General features: G+C 39.6%; 1 protein-coding gene across 5 annotated transcripts in view; it reads right to left on the bottom strand.

Annotated features, from left to right (window-relative positions):
• Nucleotides 1-25,986, bottom strand: part of dscamb (Down syndrome cell adhesion molecule b) — a 134,094-nt gene that overhangs the window by 51,315 nt on the left and 56,793 nt on the right. For all 5 annotated transcript variants that reach the window (XM_076892289.1, XM_076892287.1, XM_076892288.1 and 2 more), the window contains exon 4: nt 1,854-2,000. In XM_076892289.1, the coding sequence (XP_076748404.1) occupies nt 1,854-2,000 (147 nt within the window). The remainder of the gene's footprint in view (nt 1-1,853; nt 2,001-25,986) is intronic.

Below are 25,986 nucleotides of genomic sequence, written 5' to 3'. Positions count from 1 at the left end.
AGAATCTACTGCAATTTTATAAGAAGCTCTTTGCTGATACCTCCTGGTTTGTTTACTTTTATCTAACATCTGACACAATGACGATGAAAAAGACAGAATAGGTCACTGCATAACTCAGTTTTGTCTGCAACACACCATATGTGGAGATGCAGCTTCTTTATCTTATGACATTTTAAAATGCCCAACCCAACTCTAAATTTTCAATGTACAGGGAGTGCAGAATTATTAGGCAAATGAGTATTTTGTCCACATCATCCTCTTCATGCATGTTGTCTTACTCCAAGCTGTATAGGCTCGAAAGCCTACTACCAATTAAGCATATTAGGTGATGTGCATCTCTGTAATGAGAAGGGGTGTGGTCTAATGACATCAACACCCTATATCAGGTGTGCATAATTATTAGGCAACGTCCTTTCCTTTGGCAAAATGGGTCAAAAGAAGGACTTGACAGGCTCAGAAAAGTCAAAAATAGTGAGATATCTTGCAGAGGGATGCAGCAGTCTCAAAATTGCAAAGCTTCTGAAGCGTGATCATCGAACAATCAAGCGTTTCATTCAAAATAGTCAGCAGGGTCGCAAGAAACGTGTGGAAAAACCAAGGTGCAAAATAACTGCCCATGAACTGAGAAAAGTCAAGCGTGCAGCTGCCAAGATGCCACTTGCCACCAGTTTGGCCATATTTCAGAGCTGCAACATCACTGGAGTGCCCAAAAGCACAAGGTGTGCAATACTCAGAGACATGGGCAAGGTAAGAAAGGCTGAAAGACGACCACCACTGAACAAGACACACAAGCTGAAACGTCAAGACTGGGCCAAGAAATATCTCAAGACTGGTTTTTCTAAGGTTTTATGGACTGATGAAATGAGAGTGAGTCTTGATGGGCCAGATGGATGGGCCCGTGGCTGGATTGGTAAAGGGCAGAGAGCTCCAGTCCGACTCAGACGCCAGCAAGGTGGAGGTGGAGTACTGGTTTGGGTTGGCATCATCAAAGATGAGCTTGTGGGGCCTTTTCGGGTTGAGGATGGAGTCGAGCTCAACTCCCAGTCCTACTGCCAGTTTCTGGAAGACACCTTCTTCAAGCAGTGGTACAGGAAGAAGTCTGCATCCTTCAAGAAAAACATGATTTTCATGCAGGACAATGCTCCATGACACGCGTCCAAGTACTCCACAGCGTGGCTGGCAAGAAAGGGTATAAAAGAAGAAAAACTAATGACATGGCCTCCTTGTTCACCTGATCTGAACCCCATTGAGAACCTGTGGTCCATCATCAAATGTGAGATTTACAAGGAGGGAAAACAGTACACCTCTCTGAACAGTGTCTGGGAGACTGTGGTTGCTGCTGCACGCAATGTTGATGGTGAACAGATCAAAACACTGACAGAATCCATGGATGGCAGGCTTTTGAGTGTCCTTGCAAAGAAAGGTGGCTATATTGGTCGCTGATTTGTTTTTGTTTTGTTTTTGAATGTCAGAAATGTATATTTGTGAATGTGGAGATGTTATATTGGTTTCACTGGTAAAAATAAATAATTGAAATGGGTATATATTTGTTTTTTGTTAAGTTGCCTAATAATTATGCACAGTAATAGTCACCTGCACACACATACCCCCCTAAAATAGCTAAAACTAAAAACAAACTAAAAACTACTTCCAAAAACATTCAGCTTTGATATTAATGAGTTTTTGGGTTCATTGAGAACATGGTTGTTGTTCAATAATAACATTATTCCTCAAAAATACAACTTGCCTAATAATTCTGCACTCCCTGTAGGGATGATCCCAGTATTAAATATGAAAAGCGCATATATATTTGTAACTTCTGACTAAGTGTTATCTTTAAATGCAGTACTGACCCGACACAATGAGACGTGCACTGTTGCTCTGGCGAGTTTCACCGGTGTAGCGGTGACGCGTGGTGCAGCGATAGTTATTCAGGCCATCCTCAGGCAGGACGTCCAAAATATACAAGGCTCCCGTGGATGTGATGAGATATCTTTGTCCTGGAGAAGATAAGAAAGAAAGCAGTTGTGTGGTTGTCTTATAGCATCACAACAGCTTTTACAATATAAAGAAAATGCATTCACTCCAGCACCACTGAGAGATTTTCTCTCTTCCTCCATAGGGTGCTAATGAATTTCTAATGTCACAGATGTCACATATAAATACACACCACAAGAAATATCATCTTAAATGATGCTGTAACTGCTATAAATATTGAATTAATCATGTACAAAATATATAAATTAAAAACTCAGTCCACATATTGTGTTTATTATACGAGTCCTTAACCTTTAACAGCTTTTATTGTCTTGTCTTTGTGCTGTTGCAGTAGCCTCACTGGCGCCATAGTCTGTTACAGAAAACCAATCCCTCTTATGCTGTCACAGGCAGTTCTGTAAGTACGGTAATATTATGTTAATTCTGCAGATCAAACGAGGTTGAGTGGGGTTGTCACCATCCATAAGGAAAGAAACCTTCCTCACAGCCATCACGTGGATGCCCACAGTCCCATGGGAGCAGATTGACGTCAAAACTGATTGAAAAAGCAATTTACAGGATATTGTCTTCTCTGTGCAGTGGTGGGTATGCTACGACAGAGATAGCACAGGAAGCCTTTCGGGCTAGGGAGAGTCCTACAACAGCAATAGGTGACGACGACCGGGTCGAGAAGAAAAATATCGTACTGTGCCATCACGGGGTTGCAAAGCTGCAGCGGTACCCGTTCGATTTTTTTAAATCCTTTTTGGCACTCTAGTCTACTTTTTTTTCCTCCACATAAATATAAGATATAAAGTGAACCCAAATAGAACTATAAGCTATACTAAGAGTCCAAAAAAAAAGTATTTGGCATTTTTGTTTGTTAGCCAGATCAAGCTTTAATTTGAACATATACTTGATATTACTGCACAAAAAATGAATTTATGAAATTCCCCATGGTGCACAAATTGTAGCACCATTTAAAAGTAAAATCTCAATTCTTAAAAAGTAGGAACGCTGTGTATATAAGAAGAAATAAAATAAAAAAACTAAACAAAATGCAATTCTTTGAAAATCTTACAAACCCACATTTTATTCACAGTAGAGCATATAAAATATATCAAATCTTTAAATGGAGTCAGTGCACAATTTTAGGGAAAATGATGTGCTCATTTTAAATTTGATGGCAGCCACATGTGTAGAAAGTTGGGACAGAGCCGTGTTTACGACTGTGCGGCATCAACAGTTCATAAACTTCTGGCAAATGAGGAGTCCACCTGCTGGACCAATGGGAGATGGGAATGTTGTTTGATAGAGGATTCTAGCTGCTGAACAGTCCTGGGTCTTCTTTGTTGTATTTTTAATTTCATGATGCTCCAGACAGTTTCAAATGGTGACCGCCTGGACTGCAGACAGTGCAGTTCAGCTGTGATTTAGCATTGTCTTACTGAAATATGCAAGGCCTTCTCTGAAGAAGACGTCATCTGGATAGGAGCATTTGTTGCTCTAAAACCTGTATGTATATTTCAAAATTGATGCTGCCTTTTCCAGATGTTCAAGCTGCCAATTTAAAAAGAACTAAGTCACACTAACACCATTAGAGATGCAGGCTTCTGGACTGAATGCTGATAACAAGCAGAATCGTCCCACTCCTCTGTCTGGGTGACATGACATCTATGTTTCCCAAAAATCAAAATCCCATAATTTAGATTTTTCTGACCAGTAACAGTGCTCCCCATTGGCTCAGTCCATTTTAAATGAACTGTGGCCCAAAGAGGAGGCCAGCGTTTCTGTTCACTTACAGCTCATTTTCAGACAGACTTCTAACCTGCAGTTCTGAATGGCACCGTGAACTTTCTGGAAGACTCATGACTGTTTTAATGCAATGCGGCATTGAAGACTTGACTTTTGGGTTTTCTCCAGATTCTTTAAAACTTTTAATCAAATTATATACTGCAGATGATAGAAGATATTCAAAGAGCAAAGGTTTCTGGTCAGCTGCTGTTTGTTTGCCTGTTAGTTGTACCACAAAAAAGCTCACACCAACCTCAAAGCCAACTGTTTCATTGAGAGCTGTCAGTTACTGCTGACTGTAATGACGCTGTGTGTATGACTAGTAAAAAGATTTTTAAAAATTAATTAAAACAGTGGGATTAAATACCAAAGGCACTTGGTTAGCTAACATCAACATTTCATTCAAAAACACAAAAGGAACTTTGCACAGATAAAAACAGATAATGGGCTCAGCAGAAGTCTTCTGACAGCTAAATCATTTGCATGGTAAAGAGAAGTCCCTCCACCACCGCACAGCAGGTAAAGCATTCTCTCCAGGACGCAGATGTAAGCACATGTTTCCTAGTTAAAGATCAAATAACAACTTCATGACAAGAAACTCAGAGGATTCTGCACTAGATGTAAACCCCTGCTAAACCAATAAAACAACAGAAAAAAGCTAAAAGTTGACACATGTAGAGTGGTGGTAAACGAATTGAAAAAAAAAATCATGCTAAGAGGACATTGTGGACAAGATAACCAACAGTGCATACTCAAAAACATGGTTGTGCACTGGAATTTATTTGTCACTGAATGTGCCGAAGCGTTTATGGCCTGGAGTGTGTACTCTGTGTCATCACCTTACTGTGCAAATATTTGGCTATCTGCTTGTGAAGCAAGATTTCGACAATAACAAGGTTATAATATGTTAATGTGCAGCTATTTTTAAGAGTGACATGTTTCATGAGGGATTTTTTCCTCAAGGAAGTTTCTTGTTTCCCCTGTATGTTTAGTTTGGTTGAAAATAAGCACAACGTAAGCAACATCCCTCACAAGAAAAACATAGATTGACAGATAAACTGTATAAAAAAAAAATGAAAGTCAGTGGCTTGGATATGAATGTACAGGCCATAGTACATTCTTCCATCATTATCAAAAGGAAGAGAAACCTCCAATTACACCAAGTGGTTTAAGTCTGGATTACTCTGATTCAAGCTGAGTAGTGTCAACTGAAACTAAACTAAAAACTAAAATTAGACATTAAAAAATATGTTGTTAACTAAAATAAAAACAAGACCTTTAAAAATGGTATGCCCATACAATGATGATTGAAAAGACAAACTAACACTGAAACTAATAAAAACCTAGGAAAACTAAACATTTAAACAACTTAACAAATGAATGAGATAAAAGTAAAAACAAATTAGAAGACAGAAAAATATAACAACTTACAGTAAGATCTGTACACCCTCCTATTTTCTTAAGGCATACTGTAGTTTTTTTCATTTTTAATATATGTTTTGCATTATTTCCTGAATGCATTTGACTGTTTTTATTAGCGAAACATTTCTCTGCATATTTAATTTGCATTACATATGATATCTAAAGGAGACCAGCAGTGGTTAACTCATATAAACTGAAAGGTAGGAGCTGTGGGTCTATTGTTAAACAGAGACTTAACATCCTATTAACTATATCTATTAACGTCCTTTAAAAAAAAATCAATAAAAAGAACAAACAAACCAAAAAACTAAGGACTGTAATGTTTTTTTCTTTTTTAAAAAAATAGTTCTTGAGTGAAGAATTTTAATATTTATTATTGTGTTTAGGTCAAAATGTCCAAACAGATTTCAAAATCCAAGTAGGTGCAAAGGTTTCTTTTTCCTATGTAGGTTTGTAAATTAGATGTGACGTCCCTCGTCTAACAACATCCCCCAGAAAATCAGAGAAAATTATAGAAAAAAATGTATGTCACAATGTAATCCCGATCTCTCTCCTACATTTGGTGCAGTGGTTGGCCGCAGCGCCACGATGAGCTACAGTGTTACCAGACAGAACCAATTAGCTACAAAAACAGTGAGTGGGGAGGTGGTGAGCGAATTTAACCTAATCTTAGATTATACACTAATGCTAACATCAAACCGCTACATGTTTTAATATTCCACCGGAGACTAATATGTATGAAGGAAGCAAAGCGTGCTTAATATGCTTACATCTTATATGCATTTTAGATGTTTGCACAGGCAGAGGAAAATCAACCTTGTGGGGTAAAAGCAAACAGGAGGAATACAGAGAGAGGCGAGAGAAGCAAAACAAAACTGCTCAGCTATTGTAAGCATTGACCTAGATAGAACCGACAACAGATTCCACGGATTTGATGTCCTGAAGGGGTTTCGCGGGTTTTACATACAGGGCTGTTAGATGGGCAACCAGCAAGTGGAATCTATAAAGAGAGCGAGAGAGGGTGTGACTGTGTGTGTGTATGCCGGCAGCCATGCATGCACGCCAGCGAGCAAGACAATTGGTAAAAGGAAATCTTCTCAGAGGTCGAGGAGGCCAGATGCGAGAAAAACAACGCTGTTTTTCATCAACGCCTTCTCTTTTCAGCTCCATTTTCACTGGTTTTGTACGCAGCTGTAGCGGCAGTTCTCATTTATCTGATGTGTGTACCTTTACTTCACATACCGATCACTTTTCGCTGGCTGGTTTTAATAAAAATATATGTAAGAGTGTACTTGTAAAATCCTAGAAACCATATTACAACAATGCAGCAGCAAAAACTCAATTCAAACATCTCCTCCAAAGCTGTCCACTACACACACACACACTGCCTCCTTCCCTTTTTCCCTCTCCTCCCTTCTGGCTTCTCCATTTTGATTCTGTACTGGTCGTCTGAAATCTCACTGTGGAATCCATCTTGAGTGAGGCAAAATGGTATTTCACTCCAGCCGCTGTGAGCTGCTGCAATTTTCTCTTCAAGCACCTCTATGCTCCTGCAATGCCTTTTAAGACGTCAGAGCTCAGTTATTGTGTTATGACAGAATGAAGGGGACACTACAGTAGGGAGGGGATTCAGAATGAGAGCTATTGTATTGAATTGTACTGCACTGTATTGTATTTCTTCTCCACAACCCGCTCCTCTTTAATTCGCTCGCAGCGTTGGCTTTTAGGAGTAATTTCTGTTCAACGTCAGCAAGAAATTACGGCCGTTTAAAAGTTAAATGTAAAAATTGGAAACTGGTGAAGACGTAGTGTATAGCACATAAACTGCTATGGGTTAATTGAGCGAGAGCGACCGAGGCCTCGGCTGCAAGATGCATTAAAAAACATTCGGTGGAGATTTGGGTGTTATTGTCAGAGAGTGGAGTCTTTCTCTCCATTCATTTGCAGGCACTGCTACTGTAAAGTAAAAAGAGCTCCACTCCACCAGACACACTTTATCTAATCATCCCCACTTTGCCAGAGACAGAATCTAATAGGAACAGCGGGCTCTCACTCTCAGCAGGCTAAATAAGCCTCGACGTACAGATGAACTAGTGTCACAGCATCCTCGCTGCCAACAGACGCTCTGAAGTTGCTGCGATTTAAATGAGAGCCAAGTCGGTCAGATCTTAGCTGACAATCTGCATTTCGGTGACAAGCCACCAGCGTTTTTATGCACCAATCAACATCAGCGGACCAGTGTGAACGGAAGTGGCTGAGATAACCGACATGTTGCCAATAAAACCCTGCTAATGTCGCACTGACGTTGATACTACATTATGTATATGACGCTGCTTGAGTGCGAAAGGTTAAAAATGTTTAGTAAAGGGTGTTCGCTTCCATAAAGGTTGCGCCGGTGAGTCAGTGTTGTTATTGTTTAAAGAGGAAGGTGGGACCGGCTCTGAGTAAACTGTGAGTCAGACACAGCGAGGAGGGACCCAGTTCTAGTCGGGTCAGCAGAGACGCAGAGATGATAAATGAGCTTATGAATGTTCTGGCTTTGTGTGGTACCTTCATGGCCCACTTCAACTCTCCTGTGTCACTTTTCAGACATTAAATTAAAATTAAAACATCTGTCTCATCAAAGCCTTACAGTGCGCCACACGTGTTCGAAAAGATGCAGTCAAACGCTCCTCTCTCCTCTAACACGGTTTACTTTGTTTCTTAGAGCAGTTACTGTGGTACAATCTTGTGCCACTGCAACAGAAAAACATTACGGGGAATATAATGCATTGACCACCCAGCGGTGGTGAGAAGCGAGAGTTGCATTCTGAGACTAATTTCAGAGTCGGGGTTATGCTGCATCGGGAAACAAGTCGCAGGGGGACCAGACGTTGGATCAGAGCTTTAATCTAAGCTGATTGAGGTCAGACCGCAGGACTGAACTTTCCACCACTCCTCGGGGTAGCACGGCTACGCAAAGAGAAACTGAAATCAGTGCTGTGACCATCCTGCAGGAAACCAGGAAAATATTTGTTGTTAATCTGCTTCTCGGACTATCTGGCTACTAATGAACTGTATAACAGCCGTGCTTTGAAACTGTTACAGATTCACTAAACTAAACTGAAACCCTCAAATGAAACTGAATATGAGAATAAGAATAAATGTATGTTACCTGGAAAGGGACAAACAGTAATCATGATTCATATATTGTGCATATGACACCAAATAGGCTCCTCTACTGTGAGGAGTAGCAGTAAGTACATTACAGCATGAGCTATGTGGGTTACTACAGGCTGCATAATCTGGTGGAAGTGAAAGGAATTAAGTGAATTAGTCCTCTGGAGGTATAGTGTGTAGTGAGGCGTAATTCACTGAGCTCAACCAAAAATTGAAGTATAAAAAAAACAACAACCCCAAACTACCTTAACCGTACATTCAGTTAAAACAAACTGTGATGCATTTGTCCGGTTGCTGCTTTGTGTGGGTTGGGTGACAAAGCTGACCTTCAAATCCTGCTGCTGACTAAATTACCAGTCTATTATGGTCAATATGGAAAATATGTTGAGTTCCAACTGATCCCTGCACATTTACATTCCAGGTCTCCAAAAAATCCAGTTTAAAAATACTGAAAAAATGAATGGTGTGTTTTGTTGTGTTAACTAATTCAGAGCCATACCAAAATTTTCAACAGTAGTTTTGAGAGCAACTAAAACAACATAACTACTACCAAGTCTGTGTGCCATTTCTGAACTGTTCAGATAACAGTCAATCTTTGTAAGTCATGGTAACCATGGGGATAGATACATGAATAAAGCCACCTCCACACCTGTAGAGTCTTGCTTGTCATGGGTCGCGTTGAAGCTGATGGTTGGCCGCCCGCAGACCTACTAGTCTCCAGTTGTGGTCACTCGCATTTACCTCATATTCATCTCACCAAGTTTTTGGTATCGTCTAGGCTATATTTCTAACATTATGTCATACAAACCGAAGGCCACACAGAGGAAATGGTTTGCTGACAGCTGGCCACTAGTGGACATTCGAGCGTCCGAATGGCATATCTCAATAAACAGTATTATTTTGTATTATTGGTACTTTCTTTAATTGCACAAAAGTTAAGAAGAGTTTGACTTTTGGGACTACTTTGCATTGCCAGACTTTTTGTTCATGTTTTTCATGCCTGCAGTTGCTCAAAGTCACCAAATGTCATTGACTTTCTATGGCACTCATCACTTTAAATCAGTTCCTGTGTGGACACAGGAATACCACAACATTCCATCACATATGTTGTGGAAAAGACTCCATCCAGTTGTATCTGTAACTTCCGTGTATATTTTACATCTAAATATGCAATGATTTAAGGCACTTAATCTCATGCAAACATGTACGTATGGCTAGTTTGAATGTCTTATGAGTCACAGCAAAACAAAAGTCCAACCTTAAAACTTGCGGTTAAGTAGGCAGCGTGTAATGGTGGGGGAAAACAAAGAAAATGGGTTTTTGAATAAAAGTCTAAGAGGTGAGAAAACAGTTATAAAATACACGATGTGCAGTGGATTTGTCTCAAGGCTGGAAAACTGAAGACAAAAATCAATTCTACATCATATTTCTTATGAGGTAGCAGTTAAAATATAAAGCTGTTTTTATAGTGCTATCACCTGGCCAATCAGTGTGGGGTGTTTTTTTCCATGGCAGAAGAAAATAGCTCAAATAGCTCAAATCAATTGTTTGGAGGGGGGGAGGGGGGGGGGGGGGGGGGGGGAAGCAAGAATGGAGACTTTCAGTGGATGAAAAGCAAATGCAAATACTGAAGCTAACACTAAAATCAGGACAAATCTTCAGCACCTGTAAAAGTCACCTATAAAAATGTCTTTCTCTCGATGCACCTGCAGTGTGAAAAGATTCAAGGAATACAAGTAAATGACAGAGCTGCCATTGAAGCCCTAGTGAAGAAAGCATCCTTGATTCAGTCAAAAGTTTTGGCATCAGAGCTGGAATACTAAGAGACTCTCTGTCTCTTATTCAGCCTCAAAAACCTCTGTGTTCCTGTTTGGCTCATTCTACTTCCTCTCCTGCTTCTTCACTCTCTAGCGCTTGGTCTCTCTCTTTCTCCTCCTCTCCTGGCTCTCCCTCTGTGTGCTGAATGCTAAAACAGTGGCTGGCTGTGTCAGAACACTGCAATGAAACCTGCAGTCTCAAACGCCCACATCAAGAAAACACCTACCTTTACCAAGACACTGACCTACAAAAGCTTTTACATATTTAAATTGATAAACATCCATTAAGAGGTGAACATTTGTTTTGCAGGTTTGGAATAATATTTGAGAATAAAATCATGTATTTTTTATCAGACCATTCATAGAATAAATACTAATAATTATATCAATCATGTGTGCCAAAAGAATAACTCATACACCGAAACATTAACAAGAAATGTGTCAAAGTGTCACAATGTATATTTTCTGCATCTAGTGTTGCAGCTACAACAAAACACCATTAACATCATTAAAAGCTAATGTGGGTGCAATAACACTAAAATACTATATGTTATCATTTTTCTTTAGTTTTTGAAAAAAAATATTTCCAAATTGAAGACATTTACAGAGTGAGATGCAGTGACTTTTAGTGTCATACCAACATTGTTGTGAATTAAAGATGGCTTTTCATTTATCATGAATAATTTACGCATCATAATTCATGCAAAAAATGTCCAACTGTCACAAGACGAACAATTCATATTTAATAAACAACCGAACGAGTGAAGGATGTCACTTTAATAAATCATGTACTCTTGTGCACCCCGTTTCAGCGTGGTGCTCAGGTCTCGGTACTGGTCAGACTGCTTTTGTAGTGTGAGGTACAGTATCAGCTAGTAGACAGAATATCTAGTGAGCAGAAGCTGTAGCCTGTTTCCAGAAGAGTTAGGACACTTTATAAAAAATGAATGAAAACAGAAGGCTGTGACTTGCAAATCATTTAAAGTCTATGTTTAATTATAAAAATAAAAATAAAAACAGACTAATCAGGTCTTTTTCTGGAATAGATGCTCAGTTTGAATTTGATGGTAGTAACACTTTCAAAGAAAAGATGGGGAAGTTTACTGTGTTGCATTTTATACAGCTTTTATTTATTTTAACTTGCATCTCTTAACGCACCAACAAACTTTACCTTTAGACTGAAGAGTTCTTGAGATTTCTACCACGGAATCACAACCGGGTTTTTCTTTTATGCTGGAGATATTTCATAAGGCTATTGTGTATCACAGATGCTGTAATCTGTATGACTCAGCCTTTGTGACTCAGCATCTTTTTTTCACACCAATCATTATGGGGTAACAATTCTCCAATTTCAAGGTTTTCTTTCTGTTTTCAATGTTTGGGGGTGGGGGTCTGAGAGAGTAACTTAATGGTAAGTGGATCATGAACTAAAAAGTAATGAAATCCATCACTGTGATGTATTTCCAGTTTACTTTTTAACAGTGATGGGAATAACGGCGTTACTTTTTTTCAGTAACGATTAATCTAACTAATTACTGCAATGCCGTTACAGTTACTAACGGTCCGTTACTATTTTTCAACAAACAGACGGTTGAAACTGTGTTCAGCTTACCGCATCTTATATCAGTTGCACGGAAGTAGCTGTAAGTAATCTGGGCACTACAGCTTTAAGCAGCTGGACGGTAATCACTTTCTGGCAGACGATCACTTTTTGGCACACCTGGAGCTAAGGGGGCAAAAAATGAGTGCTGCTGTTTGACTGAGGAAGAATAAAGCAGTCGTGGTAAGACCACTTAAAGACAAAGCAACAAGGTGATATATACCAGTTTTTAAATTGTGTTGATAGGCCACGTAAAACCAGAGTCATGATAAACAATATATACGTGGCGTTTTCCTAGTTTTGTCACGTTTACTGCCTAAGGACAGCGCTAGCAAGCACTCTCTGCTTATGAGCAAAAAAAGGAAAAATGAGTGACTGCGAGAGAGAGAGAAACATGTAGAAAAAGAGAGAGAGCGAGTTTTGAGATGTGAGAGATTTGTGATGTTTAGCGTGTTTGGAGTGTGTAGTTAATGTGTTGTCTTGTGTAGTTAGTGTGTAGTGTTGTGGATAGTTTTGTGTTGTGTGACAGAACAATGAGGCGACTGCTGTCTCCAGGTAGAAAAAGGAGTGACACACCTGCTGCTGTCAGACCTGCAGGTATCAGGCTGTGATGTTCTCCTTTTTAGTGGAGTTTTTTTTTTTTGGAGTGGCACAAATAATTTGTGTGGCATCTTATTGAATGCAGAACAGCTGATTGTTCTGTAAATAGTTTGAATGGTTATTTAAAAAAAATCAAGGTAAAAGGTAAATGAATGCAAATAACTTTGTTGTTTGCAAAACTTGTGCATATGACAATTTATATTTGCATTTAAAGTTATGCAATATGATTCATTAAACATGTTTGTGGTTGTTACAGTAAAAAATTCTACTCTTATTTTATGTTTTTGTCTGATTTTAGATCAATTGTGTTAATACAGTATGTCAAAATGAAAACATAACTGTAAATTCAGACACGTGAGGTTGTGCTGAAAAGGATGATACCAAACAAGGTATTTAGGTGTTTTTAAAGGTGAAATGTGGAGGGAAAATCAAAAGTAGTTAAAAATGGCCAATTATACCCTGGACCCCAGAGGGTTAAACATTTTTTTAATGTAACGCAATAGTTACTTTTCAAGTAATTAATTACTTTCAGAATATTGTAACTCAGTTACTAACTCAGTTACTTTTTCAAATAAGTTACTAGTAACTATAACTAATTACTTTTTCAAAGTAACTTGCCCAACACTGCTCTTTAAAGACTACAACAGTCACCAGACTAGTGTGCTTTACTGGGCACTAACTACCACAACTAGTAATCATCAGTGACCACAGACGTTCCTACTATCCTACTCAATTTTTTGGTTTGTAAAAAGTCACATTCTTATTCTCAACCCCTAAGATGCAGATACTTATTCAGGACCAAGCTTCACACCGTGGGTACCCTTTTAGTGTCATTTTACAAAGTACAGATTAGACAAAGAGTTTAACTTGAGTACCTCAATATCTGAAATGCAAACTGTAGGCAAAAGTGCTCTGCTGGAAATGTTGCTGGAGCAGGACACATTTAAGAAACTTGTTGCAGATGTGAAAAGTTTGCCTTTTAACATGTGCTTTCCATTATGAAAAATTTGCATTTAAACCCCCCAAAAAGTATTCTTTTAAACTTAACAAAATGGGAAAATGAATGTAAAATCAGTACAAAAACAAAATAAAACCCAACATAAACCAAATAGGGCACTAATTTGTGTCGACTGGCTGAAGGACTGTGTGATTATTTAAACACATTCAGTCACAAAGAAAACTGTTACTGTTTCAGTATTACTACAGGAAATGTACTTATCTAAAGTCCAAAGCCACATACAGTATAGTATCATATTACAGTGATGGCGCAAGAACTGGTTTGTGACAGGTGGGCACCTTTGTACAAGAATGCATGGTGTAGAATTAATTCTACATTAATGTATAGCACCTTGCTGAGCTAGGCTACCAGCATACACTTAGGCAGACACATATCACAGAAACTGCTGAAAAAGAGAGTCAGGTCTCCAAGGTTAAAGAGTCTGGTGGGTGCTGATGTCTTTGATGATGTTAGCGATCCAGTAATCGCTGTTGAAGCCCAGAGCTATTAAACAGCAGGTTGATAAGCAAGTGTATTGAAGAAAGTCTGGACAGCAGCAGGTTTAAGGAGATATTTCAGCAATGAAGGAGAATAGACATATTTACCAGTGTTTTCCAGAGACAATAACCACAAGTACAAAATGAGTCGTGTTTTTCAGTTCGCCTGCTTCATTATGCTGTACTGTAATATGTGATGGAATTTTCATTTAATATTACTGATCTTTAAACCAGGTATCAAATAAATATTTCTAGCTAGAGATGCATCAATTGCAATTTTCTTGGCTGATTTGGATTCCTGATATTTCGTAAGTGTGACGTGCTAATGAGAAATGACGATTCGAGTTTTTCTCTGACAGCATATACAATCAAAAATGAACTTCTCTTCAAAACAAAGTTTTATCTTTACATTAAATTAAATTAAACTTTAAAATTTCTCCCCAAACTGTAGTTACAGGTAAGTTACAGGATGTTCTTTAACTTAAATAAGTGAAAATAAAGTGTTATATTATTAGAAAGAGGTACAAATAATTAACTGAAAATAAATTACTTATACACCCAACTTCACCTTACCAAACAAAAGCACGTGTAACACATTTGTATAACAAAAGAAATATCATCTTTATACCATTATAACTGAGGCAGCTAGCTTTTGGCTTGCTGTGATTAGCTTTAGCCACTTTGCTAGCTTCTTTAAATTTTCCACGTTTAGCAGGGTGAGGGTGATTTAAAGTGTCTGATTAGGTGTTTTGTTTAAATTTTTTCCTGCTGGTCTCCCCTCGTTCTACATGGGAGCTCTTTACTTCAGAGTAAAGATCTTCCATGCTAATAACATGTTAGCATGTAGCTAATAGTACATGTCCACATGACTATTTACCTGCACTGCTGCGTGCATGCTGTGCAGACATGAAATGGACTGACTTATAATCAAACATACATGATCAAACATTCCCCAGCTGGTCCCCAGTTATGGCTAAGAACTCTGAAAATTGACCTCTATATCTGTATCTAACTCAAACAGTTTCATGAGAAAGCAAAAAAGAAGGAATAAGCTAATAAAACAGACAGTAATCAAATTAAAGTAAAAAAAAATTACACAGTAATCAACGCCTCCTTATACCCTGCTGCACGACCAAGTGTTGGTTTCAGAAAGACTTAATTACAAACTTATAAACATCAAATCTGTTATAATACATTTTTCTGGACAAACATTTGAGTTCCACATGTCAGACGTTAGTCTGTTTTCCCAGGGCGGTGCTCTGTTAACCTGTGAGATCACTATCCCTCACTCAAAGTTTTTCTGCATGATAGTTTAGGATAATGGATCATTTCATTTTAGAGAAAATTGGCCCATTGCATATAGTGCGTTGTATTAATCTTGCTGTATCACGTTGAGCATTGCTCTAAGCCAGGCAGCAATAAACGGTGAAAAGTTGTGGTGACACAACGTTGGACAGAGTGACCTCATCTGAAAAACAACCTTTCCTATGAAGCTCATGTTCATTTGTGGAAAAGATCCCAGCTCATATTACACCATGTTTATCTTTCTACCTCTGTGCTTTGTCTGCTTCATCTTAGTAGATGCCACAGCCAAATGGCCTGCGGCCTAATCTCATCATTTACCTCTAGTGTACTCTTACAACACCACAGAGCATTGTAGTTAAAAAGAAGATTTCTTTAAACCACAGCAAGAGGAACTGTTGTCAACTGTTGCTCTTTGTGTTGGGCTCCATGTCTGTAAAATTATACTCACAGATGGATTGTAAAATGAGTAATTAAATCTAGCCTTCTATTTCCACCATGCTGGAGAGGGGATGTTGGCTTGGGGGCTGCTTGGGTGCGTGTGTGTATGCGCATGCAACATGTGTAGCAGTCTGCCATCATAACCTAATTATTGCAGCAGCTTAACAACAGCAATTAGCACATTTCCATCAGACGACACTAATTTGTGAATTCCATTCCAGCGCCATTCAGGACTGGCTGAGAGAGAGACTTAATTCACTGTTGAGCTACTAGCGATGCTAAATCCATATCTATAGAGCTGTGAAAATTGCTTATGGTAATTGCAGTTATTTTAAAACTAGGCTAACACTTTAATGACATTTCTAATTTTAATCAGTTATTTTCTGTGTAGTCCACATTGAACGTCTTCTCACCCCAGGGAAACCCATGTTTCCTCATCTGACTTCCCAATAAAATGCCTCTTCCCAAGAGCTTCCTAAGATAAAGAATATTGTTTTATCTAAAAACAGATTTCCAATGCCACATACTAGGAAATGTACATAGACCATGATTATTTAAAATTAACACTAAACCCACAAATGTAAAAGTTGTTTTAGCTCAATTTTTGGCTTCCTCCAACTCCAACAAGGTGCTTGATGGAGGAGAAAACAGCAGCGACTGTAAATTATAAAGCAAAATGGTGAACGACCCTTAAATACTTTGCAGAGTTGAGGGGATCTACCGACAACTGATATTCATCACGACTAACAATCATTTTGGCAACATTAAAAATCAACATCTGATAGTGAATTATTTTGTTTTCTTGATAACACACCTCTACATGTAGCTGCAGCTATACTTAATGGTTAAAGAAACTGAATGTTTCTCAGTTTTCTTTTAAGTCAGAGCTTTCTTTTAAGGATGCACAACCATCAGTCAAAAAATATTTCGAGGTGAACAGCTCCAGCAGTCTTTGTGCATACAACTGCCTCAGAATAACAATCCCCCACCCTTCCTCCACATCCCCCTGAATCCCCCATCTCCCTGTCTTTCTCCACCCTCTGCCCCCCCTCCTCCCTTACATCCTACGCAGAGATGCATGTTGAGTGATAGGCCTGTGGATGAGTCTGGACAGTGCGTCTGAGGCCCTGGTTTTTAATAGGGTTCTGTTCCCAGTAATTATGCTGACACAATTTGATCAGCGCGGGGCTAAGTATCTTCATCTGAGGGAGATCGGGGGGAATTAACGCTGATGTAATAAGTACAATTTGTCACTATTAAGACAGAGGTGTTGACAGGCACTGGTGTTGTCAGGGCAACTGATGGTGCTCCCTTGCTACAGTATGTATTCTGCTGCATCCGGCGAGCAGAGCTGTCAGGCCTCCTCAGTAATCGATTTCTGGGGTTGCTTTGCACAGGCAAAAGCATGCAACTATGCCATATATACAGCGCGTATGCATATAATAAATAGACATAGTGCACCTGGATGTGATGGAGTGTTTCAATATGGCATTAACTCGATGAACAGATAAGTAGCACAAGCTAAAATATTTGCAAGAAAACCACAAGAAAAATATGCATTATGCTTATTAGCTGCAGTACATTAATGTCACGCCAGTCCAGCGATTAGATGGTGAAAACATACAAACCTGATCATAACAAAGACACAACTGAAAGACTCACTGTTCTTACATCGGGTCTGCTGGGTAGGAAGAGGAAGAAATGTACTAATGGCACAGGGTTCAACCCTGGCTACTTGCAGGGGAGAGAAGCAAAGCCAAGGTCATGACCCTCTAATCCATCTCACTGAGCTTTTTTTTTTTTTTTTTAAAGGAGCACACATTAGCAATTTGTTCAAAATGTACTTACACAGAGAAAGCTAAAGTGCTTTAATGAGGTCTAAGCCTCTGCTGGTGACCAGTCATCTGAGTTCAGCGAGCTGTGAAACGCAAACAGCAGGCAATAGACAAACTGGAACTAGCATTGGAACTAATTCACAGTATTTGAGGTTTAGTCCCAGTGATAAAAATAAAAGCTGTAGTAGATCCATTGATGTCAGTTTCAAGATCTGCGATACATATCAACAGGTCCTCTAACAAGAATCTGTGGAAGACTGTAGAGGCTGCAGCAGCAGCACCCACATGCATGTATGGTATGTGGTTATGTTAGCTTACTATGACGCAATCCACACACAACTGCTCATTTTCTATATCAAAACACTTCACTGACATTACGAAATGTGATCGCAATTTCTACTTTGCTCATTTAGAGCACTCACTAAGGCGGTTAATGCCACATGAGCGGAGCTGCCGGGGCTGCGGTGCTGCACAGACTGCAGCTTATTGTACTATGATGACATTAATAGCTATTTCAGCATACCTGACATCCCAGTTCAGTTGGAGCTTCAGCTGTGAGTTGACTTCCCTCAAGAGCAGCTCAACTTTTAAAATAAAATGTGTGCTCAGAGACTTTCAGACTTTAGCGTGTACCCTGGAGAAACATTAGGGCAATATGACAAGTCACCTGATCCTACCGGCACAAATATTAAGTTGTGCCATTGGTTTAGCCTCTGTTACGTCTTCTGTACCATGAAGTGCCCGCAAGAACAGCATATAAATCTCTATATTCACTGTTTCACTAAGAAAAGACTTGTTATCAAAAAGTATTGACAACATTTGTCATAAATTAGGCGAAGACTGGAAAATATATCATTATCAATGGCTATCCTTTTAAGAGCTTTCTGAAAAGGTCAGCACATATGCAGTGTAAGGTCCATAATAGCTGTGATATAAACTGATGTTGCACTGTTTTGCGGTGTGCCATTTTAGCATGATGACCCACTCCATAGGTAAACCTTGTTAATAAAAACACATAAAGCTGCTAAACGCGATTTCATTCACACAAAAAAACCCATTTACATGAATACCTGGACAAACCATACAGAGCAGTAACACAATGAAGCAATATAAATAAAAATTTAGGCTAAGTCTGGCCTAAAGAACATGGCAAGTGGAAATAAACCCGCATAACTACGTCTCACCCTTTGACAGATATGGCCCTTAGCAAAATTATAATGCCGGAGCTTTGATATTAAGCAACAGGAGCAACCACAGAATACATTTCACAATTCAGCGCTGTTGTTCTTTATGAGAAATGGCTCAATGAAGCATGTAAAAGGGTCAGAAACATGCCCCGGATTACATTCTTGCCTCAGGCCCCAATTTACCTGAGCGAGCAGGTCGCAGTCATGTTCGGAAGAGGGAAGAGTGGCGTAGGAACGAGTACACGTGTGCCTGTTATATTACATGCAAGCACTAATAAAAGTCAGTGTGTGCAGATAAGGGATGCCAGTATAGACATTTTTTTAAAGTATCTGAAGAACAGAGAACAGCAGGTGTATTAGACAGCCAAGAAAATGATGGTGCACGACACACAGGATTTCAATCCAGCTTCACGTCGTGTAGTCCGAGGTGTGTTATTGTAGTCTGACCAAAATTCAGACCCCTTTCACAGACGAGCACCTTCTGTGTGTTTCCAGCTGCAAAAATAAGCAATTTAATTTCAATGTATAAAGTGTATTTCTTCTATTTATACATACACTCACTTGCCACTTTATTAGGAACACCTTGCTAGTACCAAGCTAACTCCCATAATTCTCAATGGTACAGATTCAACAAGGTGCTGGAAACATTTCCCAGACATTTAGGTCCGTACTAAAGATGGCATCGCGCAGTTCCTGCAGATATGTCAGCTGCACATCCATGATGACAATCTCTCGTTCCATCACATCCCAGAGGTGCTCTATTGGGATCTGGTGACTGTGGAGGCTATTTGAGTAAAGTGAATCTTCAAGAAACAAGTTTGAGATTTTTTTTTTCTCAATATGTGTTAATACACCATTAGTTTTTATTAATCTCTGACTCTCTTCCACAGCGTGTCTTCATCTTCCCTCATCCCTCAGCCATTCACAGCACATGTGTTCCTCCCTGAGTCTGGCTCTACTGAGGGTTTCTTCCTCTTAAAAGGGAGTTTTCCTTTCCACTGTCACCAAAGCACATGCTCATGAGGGGGCCATGTAATTGCTGGCGTTTTTCTTTGTTTTCTCTGTGTTATTGAAGGGGCTTTACTTATAATATAATGTACCTTGAGGAAACTGTTGTTGTTATTTGGTGCTATAAAATATGACATGCAGGATGGATCCATGCTTTCATGTAGTTTATGCCAAAGTGTAGCCCTACCATCTCAGTGTAGCAGCAGGAATTTAGACTCATCAGACCAGGCAACATTTGTTTCAGTCTTTTATTATCCAATTCTGGTGAACCTGTGTGAATTGTAGCCTCGGTTTCCTGTTCTTAGCTGATAGGAGGGGGAACTGATGGGATGTCCTGCTGCTGTAGCCCATCTGTTTCATGGTTTGATGTGCTATGTGTTCAGACATGCTCTTCTGCGTATCTTGGTTGTAACCAGTGCTTAATTGAGTTACTGTCTTTGATGCAGTCTGGCCATTTTCGTCTGATCTCAGACATTAACAAGGTATTTTTTCCCAGAGAACTGTTGCTAACTGGATATTTTCTCTTTTTCAGACTATTTTCTGTTAGCCCATGCAACATTCAAAGTCGCTTAACTCACCTTTCTTCCAATTCAGCTCAACTCAACTTTATTTATATAGCGCCGAATCACAACTACAGTTATGCTTTATATTGTAAGGTAGACCCTACACTAATAAATAGAGAGAGAAACCCAATAATCTAATGACCCCCTATGAGAAAGCACTTGGGAACAGTGGGAAGGAAAAACTTAACAGGAAGAGAAATCCAGCAGATTAAGGCTCAGGGATGGGTATTAATCTGCCGTGACCACTTGGGGTGAGGGGAGGAAGACAGGGCAGGACTTCCTAATTCTGATGCTCATTTTGAACTTCAGAGGGTCTTCTTGACCATGTCTTCATGCGTAAATGACTTGAGTTGCTGCCATGTGATTGGCTGAGTATATATGGTGTTTAAGAACAGTCGAGCAGGTGTGCCTGTTCTGTGGCCAGACAGTGTTATTAAATTACATTTATTAACTATATAAACACATATTATTTTTTCAAATCAAGAGAGCAGTGAAATTAATGGTTGCTCTTAACCGGCTCACTGTGATTCTTCTTGAGTAGAACCAAGCCATTGTTGATGTTATCAAAAACACCATCTGTCTGCTGTGAGAGAAAAAAAAGGCTCTCAGGAACGATAACCTCTTCGATCCTAACAGGTGCAAAAACAAAACTAAGAGGAGGGTCACATACTTGTCAGTCAGGCACTCTGCGCACACCCACACAGTCCTCAGACTAGTTGTAATCAGCCACAATAGATGAAGACACCTGTGTGGGTGGACCAAAGGTGTGCAGGGCCTTTGATATGAGCATCTAATGAAGCTGCCTGTTTCTAACCTCTATTTGATGTCTCTGCTGTTAACTGACTATAAAATACCAGGTGGTAAACTAAACCAAACTGTTAAACTTAAAGGCACACACAGCTTTTTAGTTATAACTGATGATCATATTTTTCTGTTCTGACTGCACCGTATGCTTTACACTGAAAGTCGTGGAGGCCTGCTATTTAGGGCCAGCTAAGGGTTTAAATCTGATGAGATCACCTGAGAAATGTTATTACGTAACTAAAAAACAAGCTTAATTTTCCCATTGTCTTTTCAAGGAAATTAGCACAGATACTGGAAAAGCTTTTGTTAAAGATCTATCTGTATTAACGCTGACTTTAAAGTTTGAAAAAGAACATTTTCCATTATATAAAAGGTAATAATTTTTTGGTTAGCTTTGTCATCCATCTGTCTAAGTGACAACTCTTACAATTACATAAAGAAGGCAAGGTTCAGTTTTAATATCACATCCACCTTTTTCACTCTCTCTTGTGTCTCATCTCTTCCTCATGCCCTCGGTCTCTTTATTCAAAAGTTTTCAGCTTTGAAATTTTAATGCAGTTTTTCTGTGAACTTCAGCAGAGACTTCACTCTGTCCATTTTGTTCACCAAACACACTGAAAGGCTGCGCTTCTGAGATAGCATAGGGCCTTTCTTTGTGCTTTGAGTAAAGTGCTTTGTATCTGGTAGACTCAGGCTTTTGCCAAAGAGATGCATGTCAAAATGAAGAAAAACAGAAACCTCTGAAGCCCTTTTCAGATGTGGCATAAGTAACACTGCGGACTTCATCAATCTGTCATTCAGACATGTTTTACTTTTGCATACATATATTATTCTTCATTGCTTTGTTCAGTGATTCCCACAACACTGATGGAGCGCACCAAATTACACACAGGATATTATTTACTTTGTGCAAAATATGTCATCAAGTGATGAGTCAGAGCTTTCCTACGGGCTCTGTTTTGATAGATTGACAATTAGAGAAAACACGTACTACACGAAGTGACTCAAACACATTCATATGCACTTTGGGAAACTTGAGTAAAATGATTATACTATACTATACGATTATACTATTATGAAAGTTTAGCTCATGAACTGTCTGCGCATGAGAGGTCATCTGTCTGAATTGAAGTACACATTGTCATTTGTAGTTGCTCTCAGTGTAAAGAATGATAAATTGGAAGTACTTAATGAAGCTGCTGCTATTGTGCCAAATAGCAGCAGCAAATGCAAATGCACACAACTTTTATTCTGGGGAAGTTTAAGCAGGTATATAAAGGCTGAGGTATGTAATAAACTCAGAAGAAGTAGCTGGAAGCTACAGTGACAGACTTAGTTTTCATCATAGTAAAAACTATTTCAAAGTGAGTGAAAAAATGTGAGAGGAACTTTCTGGAGGTCTGTGAAATTAAGTTGGAGTAACCAGAGAGAGCCAACGCAGCCAGAAAGGCCCAGAAGTTGGATTCAAACCCAGGAACTTTTGGTGCATAGGAACAGACTGCTGACTTCGCAAATGCCTCTACTTTGCAATAATACCAATTACAGTTGATGGTGGAATATCAAAACAGTGGTGACCTCTTATAGCACAACTCCCAAATTCAGTCAGTTTTTTAGAACGACTTATTTTTTTCACTTCATGGGTGCTTAATTTTACACAGCAATGGAAATGTGATTGAAACACTTGAAATGAAAGATTATGTGTGCTTTTGTAGTGTATGTGTTGCAGGCATTAAATACAGTTCCCAGTTGACTTACATAGCTTCAGATTTATGCTATACAAAGAATCTGCAATCATGCTGCGGATAAAGACTGAAAGCCAGTGTTTGAGACCACTGTTCTGCTCCTCTGCAACCCCTATTTGCTTTGTGCTTCAATGAAAGGCCACCCGGCTGCCACACACTAACGAGGGTTAGCTCAGTCACAGTGAACACCTTAACCATTACTCAAACACCAAAAAACCCCTCTGATGTTTAGTCTCCACAGAAATATTTAAATAATCCACAATGTCCCGGACAAGCCCCCATTTATGTTACCCAAAGTTGCAACACAGATGTGAAGACTGACACCAGAGTTTTAAGAAGCATGGGATTTATTTAACATGTTTATTTAACAGTTGCAACCCAGTGAGCATTAGGGCAAGAAGTGATGTCTCCCAAAGTCCACCTGAGACATGCCTTTATCCAGACCTCACCTGGGGTAGACTCAAACACTCTCAATGCAAAGAGAATAGGGTTTGCTGTAGTTAGTAGGAATTGTCTACAAACTACAAAAATGTACCCTTTGCATTATTATTATATACAAAATTTGCTGAAAATATCCCGTCTTTAGTGATCTGAGTAACTCATAGAAGACACACCAAGTCTTAGTCCTGTGTATGTCTATCAATTAACATATTATAATGTGAAATTGGGCTTTTTCTGTGTTAAACATAATACATAAATGTTACTAGGTCTAGCAAGACTAGCATTAGTTTCGAATGTTTTACAGCAAAGCAATTAAGGTGCCAAAATAAGGTTCAAATTCTGAGACTGTGTTGAGATGAGATTTCAGAGTGATGTGTGGATGTGTGTGCATCTGTCAAAGGACTGAACTCACACCAGAAACCTCCCCTGTTCTCTTTGCTGTTCTGGAACCCAGGGTCTCAAATAATGTACATACTCATATAAAAACAGGGATAATTACTGACTCATGTACAACTCCTCTTTTCCTCCATACCACTTCAAGGGATAATTAACCTCGGTTTGCCCTGCTGCTCTGAAATATCATTGATGTGGTCCTGCATCCCTCTGTGAAGGAGACTGACTCTGGTCACTAAAGATTCCTGTCAAGTCACGTTGTCATTCGAGGGTGACATAAAAGACATAAAAGTGACGTGTGACATTAACCAAAGGTCACATGTAGACTTCTTCCACAGTCAGAATGACTCAGAGCCTCAAAGGGATATGTGTTATCATCCAATCGTGTGGACACGGGTAAGCCAAAGAGGAAGTGATACACTCTGAGCTGTGTGGCTCGCCTTCTCGATTGGACAGTGTTATGACATAATCGCCTCTGGCAGCTCAAATCTGGATTTTGGGTACCAGGACTCGTGTTGATGAAAAAAGTTGTTTTATTTGACAAGAGGCTTGTTAGCAGTCAGAAACGTGTCTTTATCTGATCTCATATGCGTCATCTGCATATGAGATCTGATAGGGTGTCTGTTAATTTAGTGCTTCTCATTTATGGCACACACAAATGTACGAGCACATTTGCTTGATATGCTGTGATGTACAATATTTAGGCATTGTCTTGGCAGGCATTTTCCATGTGTGTGTGGTTGTGTGTGTTTGTTTGCATGCTTAAGGCTCAGTCAGCAATTCCACATCGTGCTGTCCAGCTGACGTCAGGAGGGCAAGAGCTACTGAGCCAACCAGCCAGGCAACCCCCATGCACTGCCCTCTGAGAGCTTTCGACCTATGCACCCACATAGATCTCTCTTTCTGCTCACTGCCTTGTTTTCCTATATTCTGATATTAGCTGCTTTCCTCTGTCTCTTTCTCTTTGTCTCCTTCCATCTTATCTTTTCCTACTCTTTCATCACCTCTGCCTCGCTGCTCATTCCTACCTCCACTTCTTTGTTGCAAAAATCAGTTGTGTCTTATTTTCCTACATTATATGCACTTGTCATTCTCGGTGCGCCATCCTCTCGGTTCTCTTGTCATTCTCCCCCTACTTCTTCCTCTTTCACTCCATCTCTCCTCATCTGTCTCCATCCCTTACTCCTCTCTCTCTCCCTCTCCAAGCACCCCTTCCTCTTTCCTTCCTCCCGTTTTGAAAGCAAACACTGCCTTTCCTTGTCCGCGGTCAAAGACTCCTCTGTCCTCTAACCACCGTTTTGGAGAGTCACTGCAGGCTTGCCACTCAGTATGCACAGTGGCCACGTGGCCCGACAATGGCTCATTTCAACCTCAATTTCCCCCGAAATGAATGGGAGCCCACCCCGGTGCACGCGGCATGCCTTTTAATTGGCCCAAGTTAGATTCAAACCATTAAACCACTGATGTCGACACATCTTCGCCGCGCCCATTTGCCCCCACCCCGTAGCCCCATTCACACACACACACATGCACGCACAAGCACACACACACTCTTTCCCTCTTAGGCTGCCAGAACATAAACGTCTTATCTCTCGGTCCCAACCGAGCACAGACGCCATGAATATTCAGCAGCTTCCATCTCCGTTTCAACACACAGACACACACACTAAAGCAGGGAAAAAACACACAAACACATATATACATACACATAGACAGGGTCTTTGTCCTGCACACAGTATTTCAAAATGGGCATTGTTTACGCTTTGCTGAGTTTAGCTCGTTTGTCTCTTTCCCCTCATTTGCTACAGTGTGAACACTGCATATCTGGGGGATATTGATTAGAAGCCAAAGGAGAACCACCAATGCAGATATTAGCCCTTTGTGTGGACACCAAATCAACATTTTTTACTTTAGAGTTTGTATAAGACTTACCTGCTTCCAGGGAAGGAAAGCATGGCAGGAAGATAGACAGACAGAGAGGGTAAGAGAGAGAAAGGTTTAGATCTGTGCTCTGCAGTATCAAAATGCAGCATGACCATATAGTTTCAAGCATTTTTATGCTATATATTGGCAAATCAGTTATATAATTTTCTGCTGAACAGGACAGTAATCATGTGATCAACACCTATCAGCACTAATTAAGCTAATTCCAAAGAATTCAACCCTTGGCAGGGAGATCACAAAACAATTTGTTCTTCAGCGCATCTGAAAACAAATAATGGAATCAGAATATGAACTGAAAGATTAACAATGACAAATTCATTTTAAAAAAAGGACACACAAAGGTCTGCCTGTGGTGGCTTTGCCAGAAACAAGCGCGCTCAAAGAATATTATCTCTTGCTATCGGTCAGTCATTAAATAAAGAGCAGATTAATCAGGGAGGGCCCCGTGGCATTGGGTACAAAC

Source organism: Maylandia zebra, linkage group LG14 (assembly GCF_041146795.1).
Source record: "Maylandia zebra isolate NMK-2024a linkage group LG14, Mzebra_GT3a, whole genome shotgun sequence".
Lineage (NCBI taxonomy): Eukaryota > Metazoa > Chordata > Actinopteri > Cichliformes > Cichlidae > Maylandia > Maylandia zebra.
The sequence above is the reverse complement of the archived record's forward strand: the minus strand, read 5'-3'. Positions and strand labels throughout refer to the sequence as shown.